The 15,680-nt window shown below is 46.0% G+C and overlaps 1 protein-coding gene across 4 annotated transcripts in view; it reads right to left on the bottom strand.

The window, feature by feature from the left end:
- Positions 1–15,680, bottom strand: part of NTRK3 (neurotrophic receptor tyrosine kinase 3) — a 429,804-nt gene that overhangs the window by 252,818 nt on the left and 161,306 nt on the right. For all 4 annotated transcript variants that reach the window (XR_013390655.1, XM_077918932.1, XM_028705834.2 and 1 more), the window contains exons 5-7: positions 10,011–10,168; positions 1,927–2,069; positions 1,532–1,673 (exon numbers count right to left, since the gene is read on the bottom strand). Coding sequence is in view for 3 of the 4 variants with exons in the window: in XM_077918932.1 (XP_077775058.1) it covers positions 1,532–1,673; positions 1,927–2,069; positions 10,011–10,168 (443 nt within the window). In the remaining variant the exon portion in view is untranslated. The remainder of the gene's footprint in view (positions 1–1,531; positions 1,674–1,926; positions 2,070–10,010; positions 10,169–15,680) is intronic.

Here is a 15,680-nt window from a genome sequence, read left to right as displayed (position 1 = left end):
TGACTGGCCCAAGGTCACCCAGTGAGATTCATGGCTGAGTGGAAATTTGAACCCTGGTCTCCCAGGTGTTCATCCAGCACTCTGACCACTACACCACACTGGCTTTTAGTGTAGAGAACAGGCCCCCTGCTACATCCTCCATATTCTATTACTTCAGGTCATAATACTTATGTTGCGAGTACGATACAGCTGTAAGCTGACGCACATCATGGCGAGCATCCATATATCCTAATGGAGTTTGGCTGTGCATCCCAGCGGGGAACATGATGCACCTTTTAGCCATTGGGCAGGACTGTGAGCATTACAAAGGCGGAGAATCTTCTGTCCCCTCTTCAATATTTCATTTCTGACTATCTCGCTACACACTTATGGAATTCCACTCAGCTGCTGCTCTGCACATAAAATTGAAGCGCACAGGCATACATGGGCAAGCTGGTGCGTGGAAGGTAATTCTCTGCCATTCGCAAGCCTCTGGGGGTGGGGAGAGAAGTGTTAAGGAAGTGTGCACATATTAGGAAAGATTCTCAAGGATTTGACCCATGGGAAAACGTTTACAGATGTAGGAAGCTGCTGCAACACTCAACAGTCTCCTGGGCAGCAATTTCCAAATCTGTAAACCACGGCAGAACAGTTCAGCATGTTCCAAGAGAAAATACCACAAATGCTGAAGTCTCCCATGTGGCCAAAATCCCCAACTTCAGAGGAGTGTGCCTGATGCATCTCTGGTTGATTTACTGCTCTGCCCTTGCCTCCTTCTAGTCAGCCTCTCCCTGTTGTGGATGTGCTTAATCTCTACATTAGTAGCAACTGGATCACTCTTAATGCAAACATAAGTAGGTAAGGAATAAGGTAAAGGGACCCCTGGCCATTAGGTCCAGTCATGACCGCCTCTGGGTTTGCGGCACTCATCTCGCTTTATTGGCCAAGGGAAGTGGCATGACTAAGCCACTTCTGGCGAACCAGAGCAGCTCACGGAAACGCTGTTTACCTTCCCGCTGGAGCGGTACCTATTTATCTATTTGCACTTTGACGTGCTCTCAAACTGCTAGGTTGGCAGGAGCAGGGACCGAGCAACGGGAGCTCACCCTGTCACGGGGATTCGAACCGCCGACCTTCTGATCAGCAAGTCCTAGGCTCTGTGGTTTAACCCACAGCGCCAGCCGCATCCCAGGTAAGGAATAGTTGAGGACAAATGGAGGTCGGTGGGGCAGTGCCTCGTTTGCCCTACTGGACCAGCCTCCTCTGGTGGGCCTAAGATGCGTGTTGGTTGAGAGAGTGGGCATGTCTATTAGTATTATCCTCTCTTTCACTCTGAGGAACCCTGGAGAAATCTCAGCACCCTTGCAGAACAATTCCCAGTTCTACTTTGGGAATTCTATGATAGATATGGAATGTGTTTCTAGTGTAGAATTGCCATGCGTCAAGATCTAAGTTTTGGTGTGCTGTGTGTACAAATGAATACTTTCCATGTCATTGCCCTCCCTCTTTGCCTCCCATGAACCCTCACCTTTCCCTTTCCCGATTAACTTACAATATACAGTGAGGAGCACACTTGCATTAGACATCCCCACCACGTTCTCGGCAATACACGTCAACAGAAACCCGTTGTCCTCACTCGTGACATTCACCAGGGTTAGATTGATGGAATGGACATTGGTCCAGTTGGCGTTTGTCTAAAAATAACCGAGAGAGGGGGGGAGGAATGTTTAAAAGCACACATACACACAAAATAACTGTTGAACCCTTGGCCAATTTGTGCCCCTGGATCAAGAGAAATCTACCATATAGATTACATGCATCGTACACATCCTTAACAAATTTGATGGGCATTGAAGGCCAACTAATATTAAACTGAGGATCCTCCATATATACAGAGAAGTTCTCTGGGCGATTAAAGCAGAAAAGCACCTGGATTTAGCATCCTACCTGATGAGTGTTGATCGAGCGTAGATTTACCACCATCCAGTCAACATCAGGAAGGGGTGAGCCAGAACCATTGCAGGTGATGACAGCATTTTCCCCCTCACACACAGTCAGATTCACATGGCTGACACTGATTTCGGGCAGATCTAAAGAAGTCAAACCAACACGAAAGCATCTTTGTCAAGATGGTGTTCAACTAAGACATGCCACTGAAAGCACCAGGGTTCAAACCTCCGGTTCCTAATCCAGGAAGGTAAGAAGCTGCCCTACACTGAGTCAAGCCATTGTCTACAATGAATGGAAGCAGCTTCCCAGGATTTCAGCCCCACCTGAAGATGCTTCAGATTGAACCTGGGACCTTCTGCATTCAAAGCGGACGCTCTAACCACTGAGCTATGACCCTTATTCAAACCTGGTTCACAGTGGCTTCAGATGTTGACAGTGCTAGAAGCAAATGTCTGGGGGGGAAATACATCTCATTGGCTCTGCCCTGTAGGTACCCGAACTCCTGAGTAGTTTGCCATCTAATAAATGCTTAGCATTCAATTGCAGCTAGCAATTCTCAAAACACACAAAGAATAGCTTACTGCATCCTCCTTTTTTATAGAACTGCATGCTATTGAGAGAGATCTTGCAGGAGCAGCAGGAGACTCCCTTGCTGGTCCTTAGAGTCAAGTCACAGGGTTGCCATATTTTGAAGAGCAAAAAAGAGGAAGCTATGACAGCCATTCAAAGCAAATGAACGCAATTTGTCTCAAATTTTACCCCTGGAAAATGAGGACGTCCTGGAAAAATAGGACACGTGTCAAACCTATGGGCATAGGAGAACAGGCACTTGTATATGACAGGGGAGGGCCGATGGGACAAGAATTGCATCAAATGCTTCAGAGAGGAGCAATGAGCGAGAAGGAAGACAGATTCTGCCTGGCATGCCTTACATAATATACCCAGGATTGATGGATTCATCCACAGAAGACATCCAGGTTGTTAGGTTAGCTCCATAAGGCACATAAACCTGGAATGTCAATGCATGTGCTCCAAGACACCTCAATAATCAGAGAGATCTAAGAATGGAAGATTTCCACATTGCTCCTCAAAACAAGGGATGTGAGGGGTACCGTAAAACAGGCATGTGAATAGAAGAGCAGGTGGAACTTCATGGAAGAAAGCCACCCAAGGCACCACCTGCCTAACTAACCAGATGGACCAAGCAGCATCAGATGATGGGGGAGCAGCCAGCAAAGACATCCCTCAATGCATCCTCAAGGAAGATGGAGAAGGCATGGGTGATGTGTTCCTATCCAAGGCCACCACAGAGGAAGTTGAACAACCCATGGATTGGAATGCCTTAGGTCTTTATAGATTGCTTTAAAAGTGGATTAGAGAAATTCATGGAGGACAAGGCTATCCATGGCTATGTACTGCCTCTGCCGTTGGAGGCATTATGTCAGGCATAGGTAAACTCGGCCCTCTACATGTTTTGGGACTACAAATCCCATGACCCCTAGCTAGCAGGATCAGTCAGTGGTCCGGGATAATGGGAATTGTAGTCCCAAAACATCTGGAGGGCCGAGTTTGCCTATGACAGCATTCTGTCCTGAATGCCTGTTGCTGGGAACTTCAGGTGAGCAGAGTGTTGCTGTGTTTATGTCCAACTTGCAAGTTTCCTATAGGCATCGACCACCGTGAGAAGATGCTGGAATAGATGGACCTTTTGACCCCATCCAGCAAGTCTCTTCTTATAGTGATGCTGAATTTGGAGCAGAGATGGGCATATCTAGCAATAGATACATTGGATAATTCCCACTGAAAGGGAAATCGCCAATTTTCGCTTATCTGTCCCATGTCACTCCCTCACCTCCACACTTCCCTATCCTCACCTTAAATGGGCATTCAGCATTCCACAGCCACTGAACATGCTCATCCCTTCTTGGAAGTGGCTTGTTTTGCATTTCTAGAACTTGGTTTTCTCCCCAAGCCTACATATATATCCTTCTTGTACTTGGATGGTACCATTTTGGCTCTATTAAGCAACCACACTCACAGCCCGGACATTGGAAATACCAGGGCTGATTAACTTGGCAAGCTCCGCCAGCTTCTTGGATCACAAATGCGAGGCTCGGTTGTAAAATTCTCTGAAAACCGCTTTCACATTGGACCACTGTCGTGAGACGGAAGAGTTCCATTTTGGAAGGGAAAGATATCAGCAGGGAGATCTCTCTCCAGTTGTGATGGGGAGTGGTGTGGGGGCAGGGAGGTCAGGGAAACTGTTCACCCCATAATCCCAGGAAATTAATGTACATAAATCCACTCCAGATCGTAGCCAGAGAGGTCTTCCCAGCCTGCTACTTTGCTCACGAAGGATTTCCTAATCCTCAAAGATTACTCCTCCAATTTGCTGAGGAATTTTCAGTTGTCTCCCAGATCCCTTTTGGCTCACCTTCATGCAGCTATCCCAGCCCACTTCCAACATTTAATAAAAAGGGGAAGCGGGCAGAAAAGTGTATGGTTTTCTTTAGCAAAGTTGGGAGATGTTTTAACATGTGCAATTCCTAGGAGTTCTATAATTGGGGGAGGGAGTAGAGGTAGGAAGAGAAAAACAGTGTGCTCTCTACCTACCCAATTATGTACACAAGTCCAGCTACAGGATTTGAGTGGTCCCTGTCAGGGATGGCAGAAATCGGTCAATTTCAGTTTCTCACTTCTCCAGTCTTAATTTCAATTCTCCACATATTCAGATCAGTTTGCAGATCTTTTTTTTTTTAAGTCCTCACAAAAATTTATCAGCATTTTAGTGCAAATTCCTTCTGCGTAAGCATATTTTGTATGCAATTTTGCATACAATATTCACAATTCTGCAAAGCAATTTTCCCTAACAGAAAACATTTCTGTATGTTGTTTTCCCAGATTTTTATGCTTTACTATATGCATGTGTGCACCATTCCTTGGTGGAGAGCTGCAGTGCGAAATCTGGAATTTCCAAAAATGGCTGCATTTCAGTTTGTGCATTGTTTGTGAATTAGGCAAGTTCATCTCTACATGTGACCTGAATTGAAATTCTCCCCCATTCCTAGTCCCTGGACAGGTGACTATCCCTTTAACTTGTGGCAGATACAAGGAAGCAACACGGAATACAGTGGTACCTTGGGTTAAGAACTTAATTCATTCTGGAGGTCCATTCTTAACCTGAAACTGTTCTTAACCTGAAGTACCACTTTAGCTAATGGGGCCTCCAGCTGCCACCGCGCCGCCAGAGCATGATTTCTGTTCTCATCCTGAAGCAAAGTTCTTAAGCAGAGGTACTATTTCTGGATTAGTGGAGTCTGTAACCTGAAACATCTGTAACCTGAGGTACCACTGTACTCTTATTCAGGCAAGAAACTGCATGCAAAATACAAGTGTGTCTGTGTGTTGTTTTCCCCCCGGACAGGTAGCTCCATCCCTAAGTTCTCACTCTTCCCCCAAGGACTTGGCTGTCCTCAGAAGAACCCACATTCCCTAGAGTTTTCTATGAGTCATTGTTTTGGGTGTGCTTCTATCCTAGGAGGTGCCCCGACCACAGCAGTGGCTCCTTCAGAGACACAACAGAGGCAGCTACAAATAAGCAAGCATCTAACCTTCAATCCCGCTTCTGCCATTGACTCGCTGGCAGAGAGGCAGTAGTAGAAGCTGTGAAGGAAAGTTGCAAAATTTCTTATATCGCTGATTTTAAAGAGGAGCGTGCAAAATGCTCTTGTCAGGTTTAGATACAGTACATTTGACCTCGGTGCAAACGAGTTGAACTGAAAAGCCCTAAAGGCCTTCTGAAGCAAGCCAGGCAGAAGATAGAGCTATTTATCAAGTTCTGCTATACATATTCCGTGGCGCCGGGCCATAACACACTGGGGAAGGGCCATAGCGCAGTGGCAGAGCATCTGATTTGCATGCAGAAGGCCCCAGGTTTGATCCCTGGCATTGCTGTGAGAGAACCCTGCCTGCAGGCCTGGGGAGCCAACTGCCAGTCAGTGCAGACAACACTGAGATAGATGGACCAATGCTCTCACTCAATACAAGGCAGCTTCCTATGTTTCTACACAAAACAAACTTGACACAGCTTCACCAAGCCAGCCCATTATCCAGGGGCTTCCTGGGAACTCCAGTTTTGATGCAAACCCAGGAAATCAGCAAAATCAGGTTCAACAAGCCAGGGACTGCTTACAGGTAGTGTATTGCTTCCATGCACCAACATTTCCAAGGTGAAAGGTAGGTTTTGGGCAAGCAAGCAACTCATTCCCCACCCAGAACCCCAAAATAACTCTTTTCTGCTACTATTGGCAGCAAGTGGCAGCAATTGTTCCCACCCCATGTCTGCTACTTTTGCACTATTTCTGGACATTGGGGCTTCATCTTCTTCCATGATGTCCCCAGTAAAGCAGGGAATGTACAACAGGAAGGATGACACCGCACAGCCAATTAGATTTGTCTGTATGGCAAAAACAGTCCCATGAGGACAGAGCCTGCTCAATGGCCACAGAATGCTGACTATTATGGGGAGGGCACAGGAAGAAAAGGGAGAAGATCCTGACAACAAAGGCGGTTTCCTACATTCTTCTGTTACTAAAACATTCTTGAGACTATTGCATGTAGGATTGCATGTAGATTGTGGAATACTCTCCCCAGAGAAGCTCATCATTATATATCTTTAGGCACCAGGCAAAAACTTTCCTCTATAGCTAGGCGTTTGGCTTTTAACTATCTGTGGCCTCTTAGAAGTGGGTGGGATGTTTTTAATGTATTTCCCTTTTCTTCTTGGCTTTAATGTCTCTATAATGCAGGTGTGGGAGAGGGTGGTCTGTCTTTTTGGTTGATTGCAAGTGACTTTGGGTTGCCCTGAGCAAGATAAAGCAACAAACAAATTTAATAAATAAATAAAGTGTTTGTTTATTTTGCATTGAGAATTGTAATGCGTTCAGGCACGCAATCAGGTAATAGACTCGTACAGCTGGAAGGATCATCTAGCCCATCTCCTTGCAATGCAAGACTGCTCCCCCCCCCCCGTGTTTTATTATTAATTCGTGCACCTGCTGCGTCCATAGCCTAGAGGGAAAGGGAAGATAAGAAGAAAACAAAGGAACTGCAAGCAGTGGCAAAATAAGCTTGCTTACTGTCCAGCTCTGCATGAAACTTTGGGGACATATGAGAAGGGCCTGCCGGAACAAGCCAGTATCCCAACCAGTCCAGCATCCTGTTCACACAGTGGCCAATCAGATGCCTGTGGGAAGCCTGGAGGTAGGACCTGGGCGAAATGGCACTCTCCCTTTCCTGATGTTTCCAGCAACTGTCATTCAAAGCACATTGCCACTGACAGTGGAGGTAGAACACAGCCAGCATGACTAGTAGCCACTGTTATCAGGGCTAGAAAAATGCAATCTGTGCTGTTGATAGAAGTAGTGTGACTCATGCAACACATTGGCAATTAATATACACAGAACAATAATTATACATACTTTTTCAACCTTCTGAGAAAAATACAGGACGAAACAGGTGCAAAACGCCGGCACCCTGTTGTCTACAATTTCATTGTCTAGAACTTTATTAACATCTATTTACAATTCTACTAGCATCTCTCGGTATTGTGAATATCACCGAACTCACCCTTTGTTGGTATCTTCATGAACTTATCTAAAAGACTGAGTTAAGCATTTGAAAAATCTATTGAAACCAGACATTATAACAGTTACAGATAGGTAGCCGTGTTGGTCTGCCATAGTCAAAACAAAAAAAATTCCTTCCAGTAGCACCTTAAAGACCAACTAAGTTAGTTCTTGGTATGAGCTTTCGTGTGCATGCACACTTCTTCAGATACAGTATCTGAAGAAGTATCTGTATCTGAAGAAGTGTGCATGCACACGAAAGCTCATACCAAGAACTAACTTAGTTGGTCTTTAAGGTGCTACTGGAAGGAAATTTTTTTGTTTAGACATTATAAGTTCATTTTAGGCGGGGTAGTTCACAAGTCTTTGTGGCTTTGTTTAATGGTTTGTATTTTTCTCAGAAGGTTGATAAAGTATGTATAATTATTGTTCTGTGTACATTAATCGCCAACGTGTTGCAGGAGTCACACTACTGATATCAGGGCAGCAACTACCACAAAACATCCTTAATTTGTAAACAAGACCAGGGTGTTCAGAATTTCAAAGTCTGGAGAGAAAAGTGCATGGGGAACATTTCCAAATCATTCCCCATGCCTGTGATTCTCTAAATGACCTTAGACTACAACTCCCATCACTCCTGGCTGCTGGCCATGCTGCCTGGGGCTGATGGAAGACCACATATTTCCCCTCCTTGACCAATGGATTGCAGTGTTTTGTTGCCCAAGGGACTCCCACCCAGGAGGCACACAAAGAGAGTAGGTAGAGGAGCATCGTTGCTGATAAGTCCATCTCTTTATATCTCCTCCAAACAAAGCAGCAGCAAACCCACAAAGAATTGTGGGAAGCACTGAACGGGGTTGAGAAGCTACAGCTGTTCGCAGCTCAAGAGACTCCACCGGGAAACAAAGGTAATAAGTTTAAGGGGAAACCTGATGATCACTGTGATAAGGGGGAAACAAAAAACGGCCTCTCAAAACTTGAAGGGTTATGTAAACAAGAGAAGGCAACAGCTTGTGTGTGTGTGTGTGTGTGTGTGTGTGTGTGTGTTGAGGTGGACAGTATACATCTGTGGTGCTGGAGGAATTCAGACTTTGTGCATTCCAATAGAAACTGACTGGAACATAAGAACAGCCTGCTGCATCAGACTAAAGTCTCATCCTGTCCTCACAGTGCCAATCAAATGCCTGCGGGGAACTCTGCAAGCAGGACCCAATCAGAAAAGCACTCTCCTTTCTACAACACTTCCCAGACCAGCTTTCCCCAACCTGGTGCCCTCTAGGTGTTTTGGACTACAATGCCCATCAGCACACCTGCATTGTCTACTCCACCACAGCTTTGTGATGGGTAGGAATCAATGGAAAAACATCTGGAGGGCACCAAGTTGGGGAAGCCTGTCCTAGACTGATGTGCAGACTGGAAATTAAACTTTCAGTCCACTTTTGCCCTTCTCAAGTGTTTAAACACCCTTTCTTGGCTCAGTAACAAGGAATCAACATTACGCTTTAACAATTCTGAGCTAATACATTGAGAAATGGGAGAAAATCTGAATTAAATTCACATTCACATTTTTTAGTGGCTCTTCCCAAATTTAATGCAGATTTATGGTGAGCCCGGGAGAAAGTAATATAAATCAGAAATAAACTTTTCTGTCCAGCCCTATAAATTGGCTTCATGCAAAGAAAAAGGGTTTTTTTCCAGATTATAATCTACAGTGGTACCTTGGGTTAAGTACTTAATTCATTCCAGAGGTCTGTTCTTAACCTGAAACTGTTCTTAACCTGAAGCACCACTTTAGCTAATGGGGCCTCCTGCTGCCGCCCCATCGCTGGAGCACGATTTCTGTTCTCATCCTGAAGCAAAGTTCTTAACCCGAGGTACTATTTCTAGGTTAGATGAGTCTGTAACCTGAAGCGTATGTAACTTGAAGCGTATGTAACCCGAGGTACCACTGTATTTGGATCGGGACCTGTCTTTTATGCTTTTGCAAATCTCCATGCATGTTGAACCATAGCAATGCGTAACAACAATCGCCGCCCCCAGTGGAACCTACAACAAATTGTTACAGGGTGGGATGCAACTGATCAGGTTTCCATTGACTTCATACCATCACTGCCATTTCCCATCCACCTCCTCCACCATCCAATTGCCAGCCAGCAGTCCTAGCTGACTGAATACATTCAGTCCTCACTGAGTTGATTTAGGCCTTCTCCATGGATTCCCCTGCTAAAGATTTTTCTTTCTTTCTTTCTGTACTTTTGCAAAAAGATGGGATTCCCCCAAGTCTGCTGGTGCCTCGCTTTTGTGCATGGATGTTCCTGGTGCTGTTTTCACACACAAAAAACCAAGAATGGCACCCAGAGATTGGACCACAAAAATAGAAGGAATAATCATAATCTAGCACAGATGCCTAATTAAGTGGGTGGCGTTTGGGATGTTGTTTTTTTCTTTCCTTACCACACTGATTGACATTCATCTTGTGCACGGCTATGTTTTTGTTTTCTGTATTCATGCAGTTCAAGTTCTGGTTCTGCAAATTGGCTTCGCCTTTCTCCTGCCACAGCTGGATCCAGCGGATGTCACAGCTGCAGTTGAACATGTTTCGCTCTAACCTCCTACACAGAAAGAGAAGGGGAGACTGTGAGAGAGAAAAGGTGGAGAGGAGGTAAAGGTTACATGGAATCATGGCAGCGGAGCTGGCCTCAGAAGGTCGGCCTGGGTTAGAGACTGCTGGGAAGCTGGGAACCAAACAGCCAGGAGACAAAAGAGAAGAAAGGAAGGTGGCTAGGTGCAGGAAAATTAGCGGAATTTATTGATGTCCTTAAAATATTGATACAGGGCCAGCTTCAGCTTCAAGGGGCTCCTGGACAAAGGGTGCATTTGTGGGGATTATTGCATTCATTTTCCTGATTATAATGCTAGCACTTCTAGCACATTTTCTAATGTTCCTTTCATACTGCAGTGTCTGTTGTGTTATGGAACTGTGGCCTTTTTTTAGCAATATACAGCCGTGCCATGGAAATGACGTTCACGCTAGTAGGCACGGTTTGACACCACAATGAACATCATTGCTACTTCCCCGCCCTTTCCAGAGCTGCGTGATTCTGCTTCCGCATGATTACACCCATAAAAATGACAGGAAAGAACTAGCTGTATGTTGGTGTCACTGCCCCAAATGTCATCACTGTCCTCCCATGATTTTCCAGGTTAAGGGGGCCACTAATAATAATAATAATAATAATAATAATAATAATAATAATAATAATGTATTTATTTATACCCCGCCCATCTGGCTGAGCTTCCCCAGCCACTCTGGGCGGCTTCCAAAAAAATATTAAAATACTGTAATACATCAAACATTAAAAGCTTCCCTAAACAGGGCTGCCTTCAGATGTCTTCTAAAAGTCTGATAGTTGTTGTTCTCTTTGACATCTGGTGGGAGGGCGTTCCACAGGGCAGGTGTCACTACCGAGAAGGCCCTCTGCCTGGTTCCCTGTAACTTGGCTTCTCACAGTGAGGAAACCGCCAGAAGGCCCTCGGTGCTGGACCTCAGTGTCCAGGTAGAACGATGGGGGTGGAGACGCTCCTTCAGATATACTGGACCGAGGCTGTTTTAAAATAGTCTTTTTAAAAAAATAATCAAATAACATGGAAATGAGTGCTAAACATGTGCTTTATTTTGCTAGTTATCTGGAAATGGCTTTTATGTCATGGGAAAAGCTGATATGGAAATTAACAGGAAAACAAGGAAATGGAATAACTGCCATGTGAATGCAGCCCAAGTATCCTCTGGTGGTACCCTAGCCACATACGATGGCCAATTAGGGCACCAGTTGTATAATTATGCAGACCTCTTGCAGGCAGTGCAGGGAGTCCAGACTAGATGACTGTCAGTTTCCCTTCCAACTCTACAATTCTATAATTCTAAGTAAAATATCATTTGCAGTATACCTGAAGGAGCGTCTCCACCCCCATCGTTCAGCCCGGACACTGAGGTCCAGCTCTGAGGGCCTTCTGGCGGTTCCCTCATTGCGAGAAGCCAAGTTACAGGGAACCAAGTAGAGGGCCTTCTCGGTAGTGGCGCCCGCCCTGTGGAACGCCCTCCCACCAGATGTCAAGGAAATAAACAACTATTTGATGTTTAGAAGACATCTGAAGGCAGCCCTGGTTTAGGGAAGTTTTTAATGACTGATGTTTTAATGTATTTTTAATCTTTTGTTGGAAGCCGCCTAGAGTGGCTGGGGAAACCCAGCCAGATGGGCGGGGTATAAATAATATATTATTATTATTGTTGTTGTCGTTTTTGTTGTTGTTGTTTTTGTTGTTGACCAAATAAAACAGAAATCACCTCTCATACGAGAACCAAAATAACTTCCAATGCCAAAGTGAGAAAGAAACTAGCAAAGGGCATCCTTAAGTCACTGCTCCACAGGTTAATCAACAAAAATTTAGTTGACTCACCTACTGGTTTAAGCAAGTCAAAGTTTGCAACCCTTCCTGGCTGCATTACGGGGATAACAGAGGGGAAGGAGGAATCAGGGTTCCCAACGTCATGTTAAATTTAGATGTCATTGCCTTTCTTCAAAGATGTGCACCTTCCTTCCACTACTCACCTGTATAAAGTTTCCATTTTATCTGTCCTCTCCCCTCCATGCCCATAAAGTCAAGGCTCAATCCATAAGACTCTGCCTTAGCACATTGACTCAGAGCTCCTGCTGCTCAGGGACCTGAGGCAACATGCATTTTAATTGAACATAGAAGCTAGCTTTTGTAGACTTAGACCCCCATTGACCCAGCTGTGCAGCGCAGATGGGGAATCTGCTTTTTAATGTACTCCACTTAAAATACTTACATGTATTTTATGTACTGAAATTATATTATTATTATTGATTTCTTTTCCCTGTCTCTCTCTGCACTATAAGCTCCCCAACCACTATTCCAATGCTCTGCAAGCTCCCCTACAAAACCATGAGACTGAAAGAACCCTCAAGGGAATGTTACGGAATGCTTAGACCACTGAGAGAAGTGATGATAAGAAATAGGGCAGAATTTAAGAGGGCGTCGAGATGGTGACTTAGGCCACATTTGCACCACCACTTTCAACACTCATGGCTTCTCCCAAAGAATTCTGGGAGCTGTAGTTTGTTAAAGGTACTGGGAGTTGTTAGGAGACCCCAGTTCCCCTTGCAGATCTACAATTCCCAGAGTTCCCTGGGGAGAAGGATTGACTGTTATCATACCCTCTGACATTTCTCCAATGAAAACAGGGATGTCATCATCATCATCATCATCATCATCATTATTATTTGTCAGGGGTTCAGGGACAGAGGCACAGGTGAGGGAGGAGACGGAGAGCACGGGGGAAGAATCCCAGGACAGCGAGGAAGAGGATGACAATGACTTGAGGGATTCCATGAGTCTTTCAAGTGAATCGGAGGATTCCCAGAAGGGGGCGTCTGTGGTAAGGCCAAGGGGAGTCACAGGGGGGACTCGTCAGGAGCAGGGGATCAGCAGGGGAACCCAAAGTGGGAGCTGGGGGTCGGGACCGGCTTCTCCGCCAGAGCGCAGTGAAGGGGGTGGAGATTCCAGTGTGACAGGGGAAGCAGATCCGAAAGGAGAGAGGGAGGGGAGATCGGAGCAAGACATCCTCCCGGAAAGGGAGGGGAGTAGTGCAGGGAGTAGTGTAACTGTCAAGAGGAAGGTTAGAGGTTGCGAACGCGCGCCAAGTTCAAATGTGGAGGCGCGCGGAAGAACAGGGAGCCCGGAGGAGGAGCCAGGTCCCAAAGCACGCAGGAGGGGGGAAGAGCTGTCTGGGGATTCAGCGTCAGGGGAATCCAGGAGGGGCGAAACCCCAGGGGGCAGGAAGACCCTGCGGAAAAGGAAAGAAAGGAAGAGGTGGAGCAGCACAGCCCTCTTAAACTGGTGCAGAGGAGGGACTGACTCAGAGGGGACTTCAGCGGTCTAAGCGTAACAGACGTGGGGCTGCGCGCCTCGGCTGTGGAGCGTACAATACACTGCAATAAACATCTTTGTATATAAACTGGACTTGGCGTTGGTCTCTTGTGAGCTGGGACCTGAGGCAGCCCTGACATTATTATTTACTATTTATACCCCCACTCATCTGACTGGTTGCTTCAGCCACTCTGGGAAGCTTCCAACATATATAAAAACATAATAAAACGTTAAACATTTAAAACAACAACTTCCTTATACAGGCTGCCTTCAGATGACTCGGGAGGGTTGCATAATTCCATACCCTCCAACATTTTCCCCATGAAAATAGGAATGTCCTACCATACCCTCCATGGGACGCGGGTGGCACTGTGGCCTAAACCACTGAGCCTCTTAGGCTTGCTCATCAGAAAGTCGGCAGTTTGAATCCCTGCGACGGGGTGAGCTCCTGTTGCTCGGTCCCAGCTCCTGCCAACCTATCAGTTTGAAAGCACGTCAAAGTGCAAGTAGATAAATAGGTACCACTCCAGAGGGAAGGTAAACAGCGTTTCCGTGCGCTGCTCTGGTTTCGCCAGAAGCAACTTAGTCATGCTGGCCTGTAAAGCGAGATGAGCACTGCAATCCAAGAGTCATCTACGACTGGACTTAACTGTCAGGGGTCCTTTACCCTTACCTTTTTACCATACCCTCCAACATTTCTCCAATGGAAATTGGGATGCCCTAAGGAAAAGTGGGACATTTCAGGATCAAATCAGAAACCAGGATGGCTTCTGTAAAATCTGGGACTGTCCCTGGAAAATGGGGACACTTGGAGGGCCTGTGTTAAACCACTCTGGGACAGAGAAGGAATCCAAACCGGTGTCAAAGCATTCCCTGAAATTTGTCCGCCAAGGAGAGCTGCCATTGCAGCACTTCAGGGGGCAGAACTGTAAGTAATAAAAATGCAGGCTTCCCAGATCATTCTTAATGCATGACTCTCCCCCATGAATAATATAAGAGCGGTGTGCCTCGGGGTGGACTTTTCCAATGGCCTGCCCCAGCCGTGTCGGTGATGTAATGTGTCCTAATCGCAGTACCCAGGGGAGCTTTTGTGCAAATTAACTCCCAGCATTTTACTGGGCATGCCACATGCCACCAGCACACAGGCGCTCTGCCACTTAAGGGACTTGGCTGGGGTTAGCTTTCTTTTGAAAGAAAATACAGTGGCTGGCTTCCCTGCACTTGCAGTGCTGTCTACAACATTCATAGCATGCCAGACGGGCTCGATTCTCCTAGCTGTGGTTATCACCCACACCACTTCATAGAACTCATAGAGTTGGAAAGGACCCTGAGGATCATCTAAGTCCAACCCCTATAATGCAGGCATATGCAGCTGTCCCATATGGGGATTGAACCTGCAACCTTGACATTATCAACACTGTGCTCTAACCAACTGAGCTATCCAGACAGGGGTGGTTGCATATTGCCTGGAGGACCCCTTCAAGCTGTGAGTCCTAGCTGAGTATTACATCTTCTGCTTTGCACACAACAGGTCCTAGGCTGAATCCCCAGCATCTCCAGTTAAGAGCTGGAGATGCTCCATGTGTGAAACCTTGGGGAACTGCTGCCAGTCTGTCTAGAGAATACTGAGCCAGAGGGGCAAATGGTTCTGACTCAGAATAAGGCACCTTCCTATGTTCCTCTCAAGCAGGATTGCCAGATGGCAACTTCTGTGTCCCTGCGCCCCCATACTCTCTCCGGAGAATATCATGTGTGCATGATCAATGACACCTCTCACATATAACAGATCTCAGTATGACAGCAAAGCATCTAAGCAATTCAGCAGAGCTTCTGGAAGTTGGCTCTTCATCACTTCCAAAGAATCTCCTCCACAAAAGGTTTGCTTTCCTTTGGGCAGCACTCCTTGAGCAAACACCAGAAGGCAGCAACTCCTTGCTAAAAATGTCTCAGAGCCAGGAGGTTGGGGCACAGCTGATCAAGCATCTCAACTTTAGTCAGGTCAGTCATCTCCCATCCCACAACAATGTAAGGCAGCATGAAAAAGGAGTGGGTGATAATGCACTGAAAATGGACACAGTTCCTTCCAGATGCAGCTGCATTCTAGACACACATCTGTCAGTCACAATGCCAGACACTTCTGTAGCTAGAAAGAAACATACAGGCACACAATTGGGA

The sequence above is a fragment of the Podarcis muralis genome, chromosome 14 (assembly GCF_964188315.1).
Source record: "Podarcis muralis chromosome 14, rPodMur119.hap1.1, whole genome shotgun sequence".
NCBI classification, from domain to species: domain Eukaryota; kingdom Metazoa; phylum Chordata; class Lepidosauria; order Squamata; family Lacertidae; genus Podarcis; species Podarcis muralis.
Note: the sequence above shows the minus strand (reverse complement) of the source record. Positions and strands in the feature narration are given on the sequence as shown.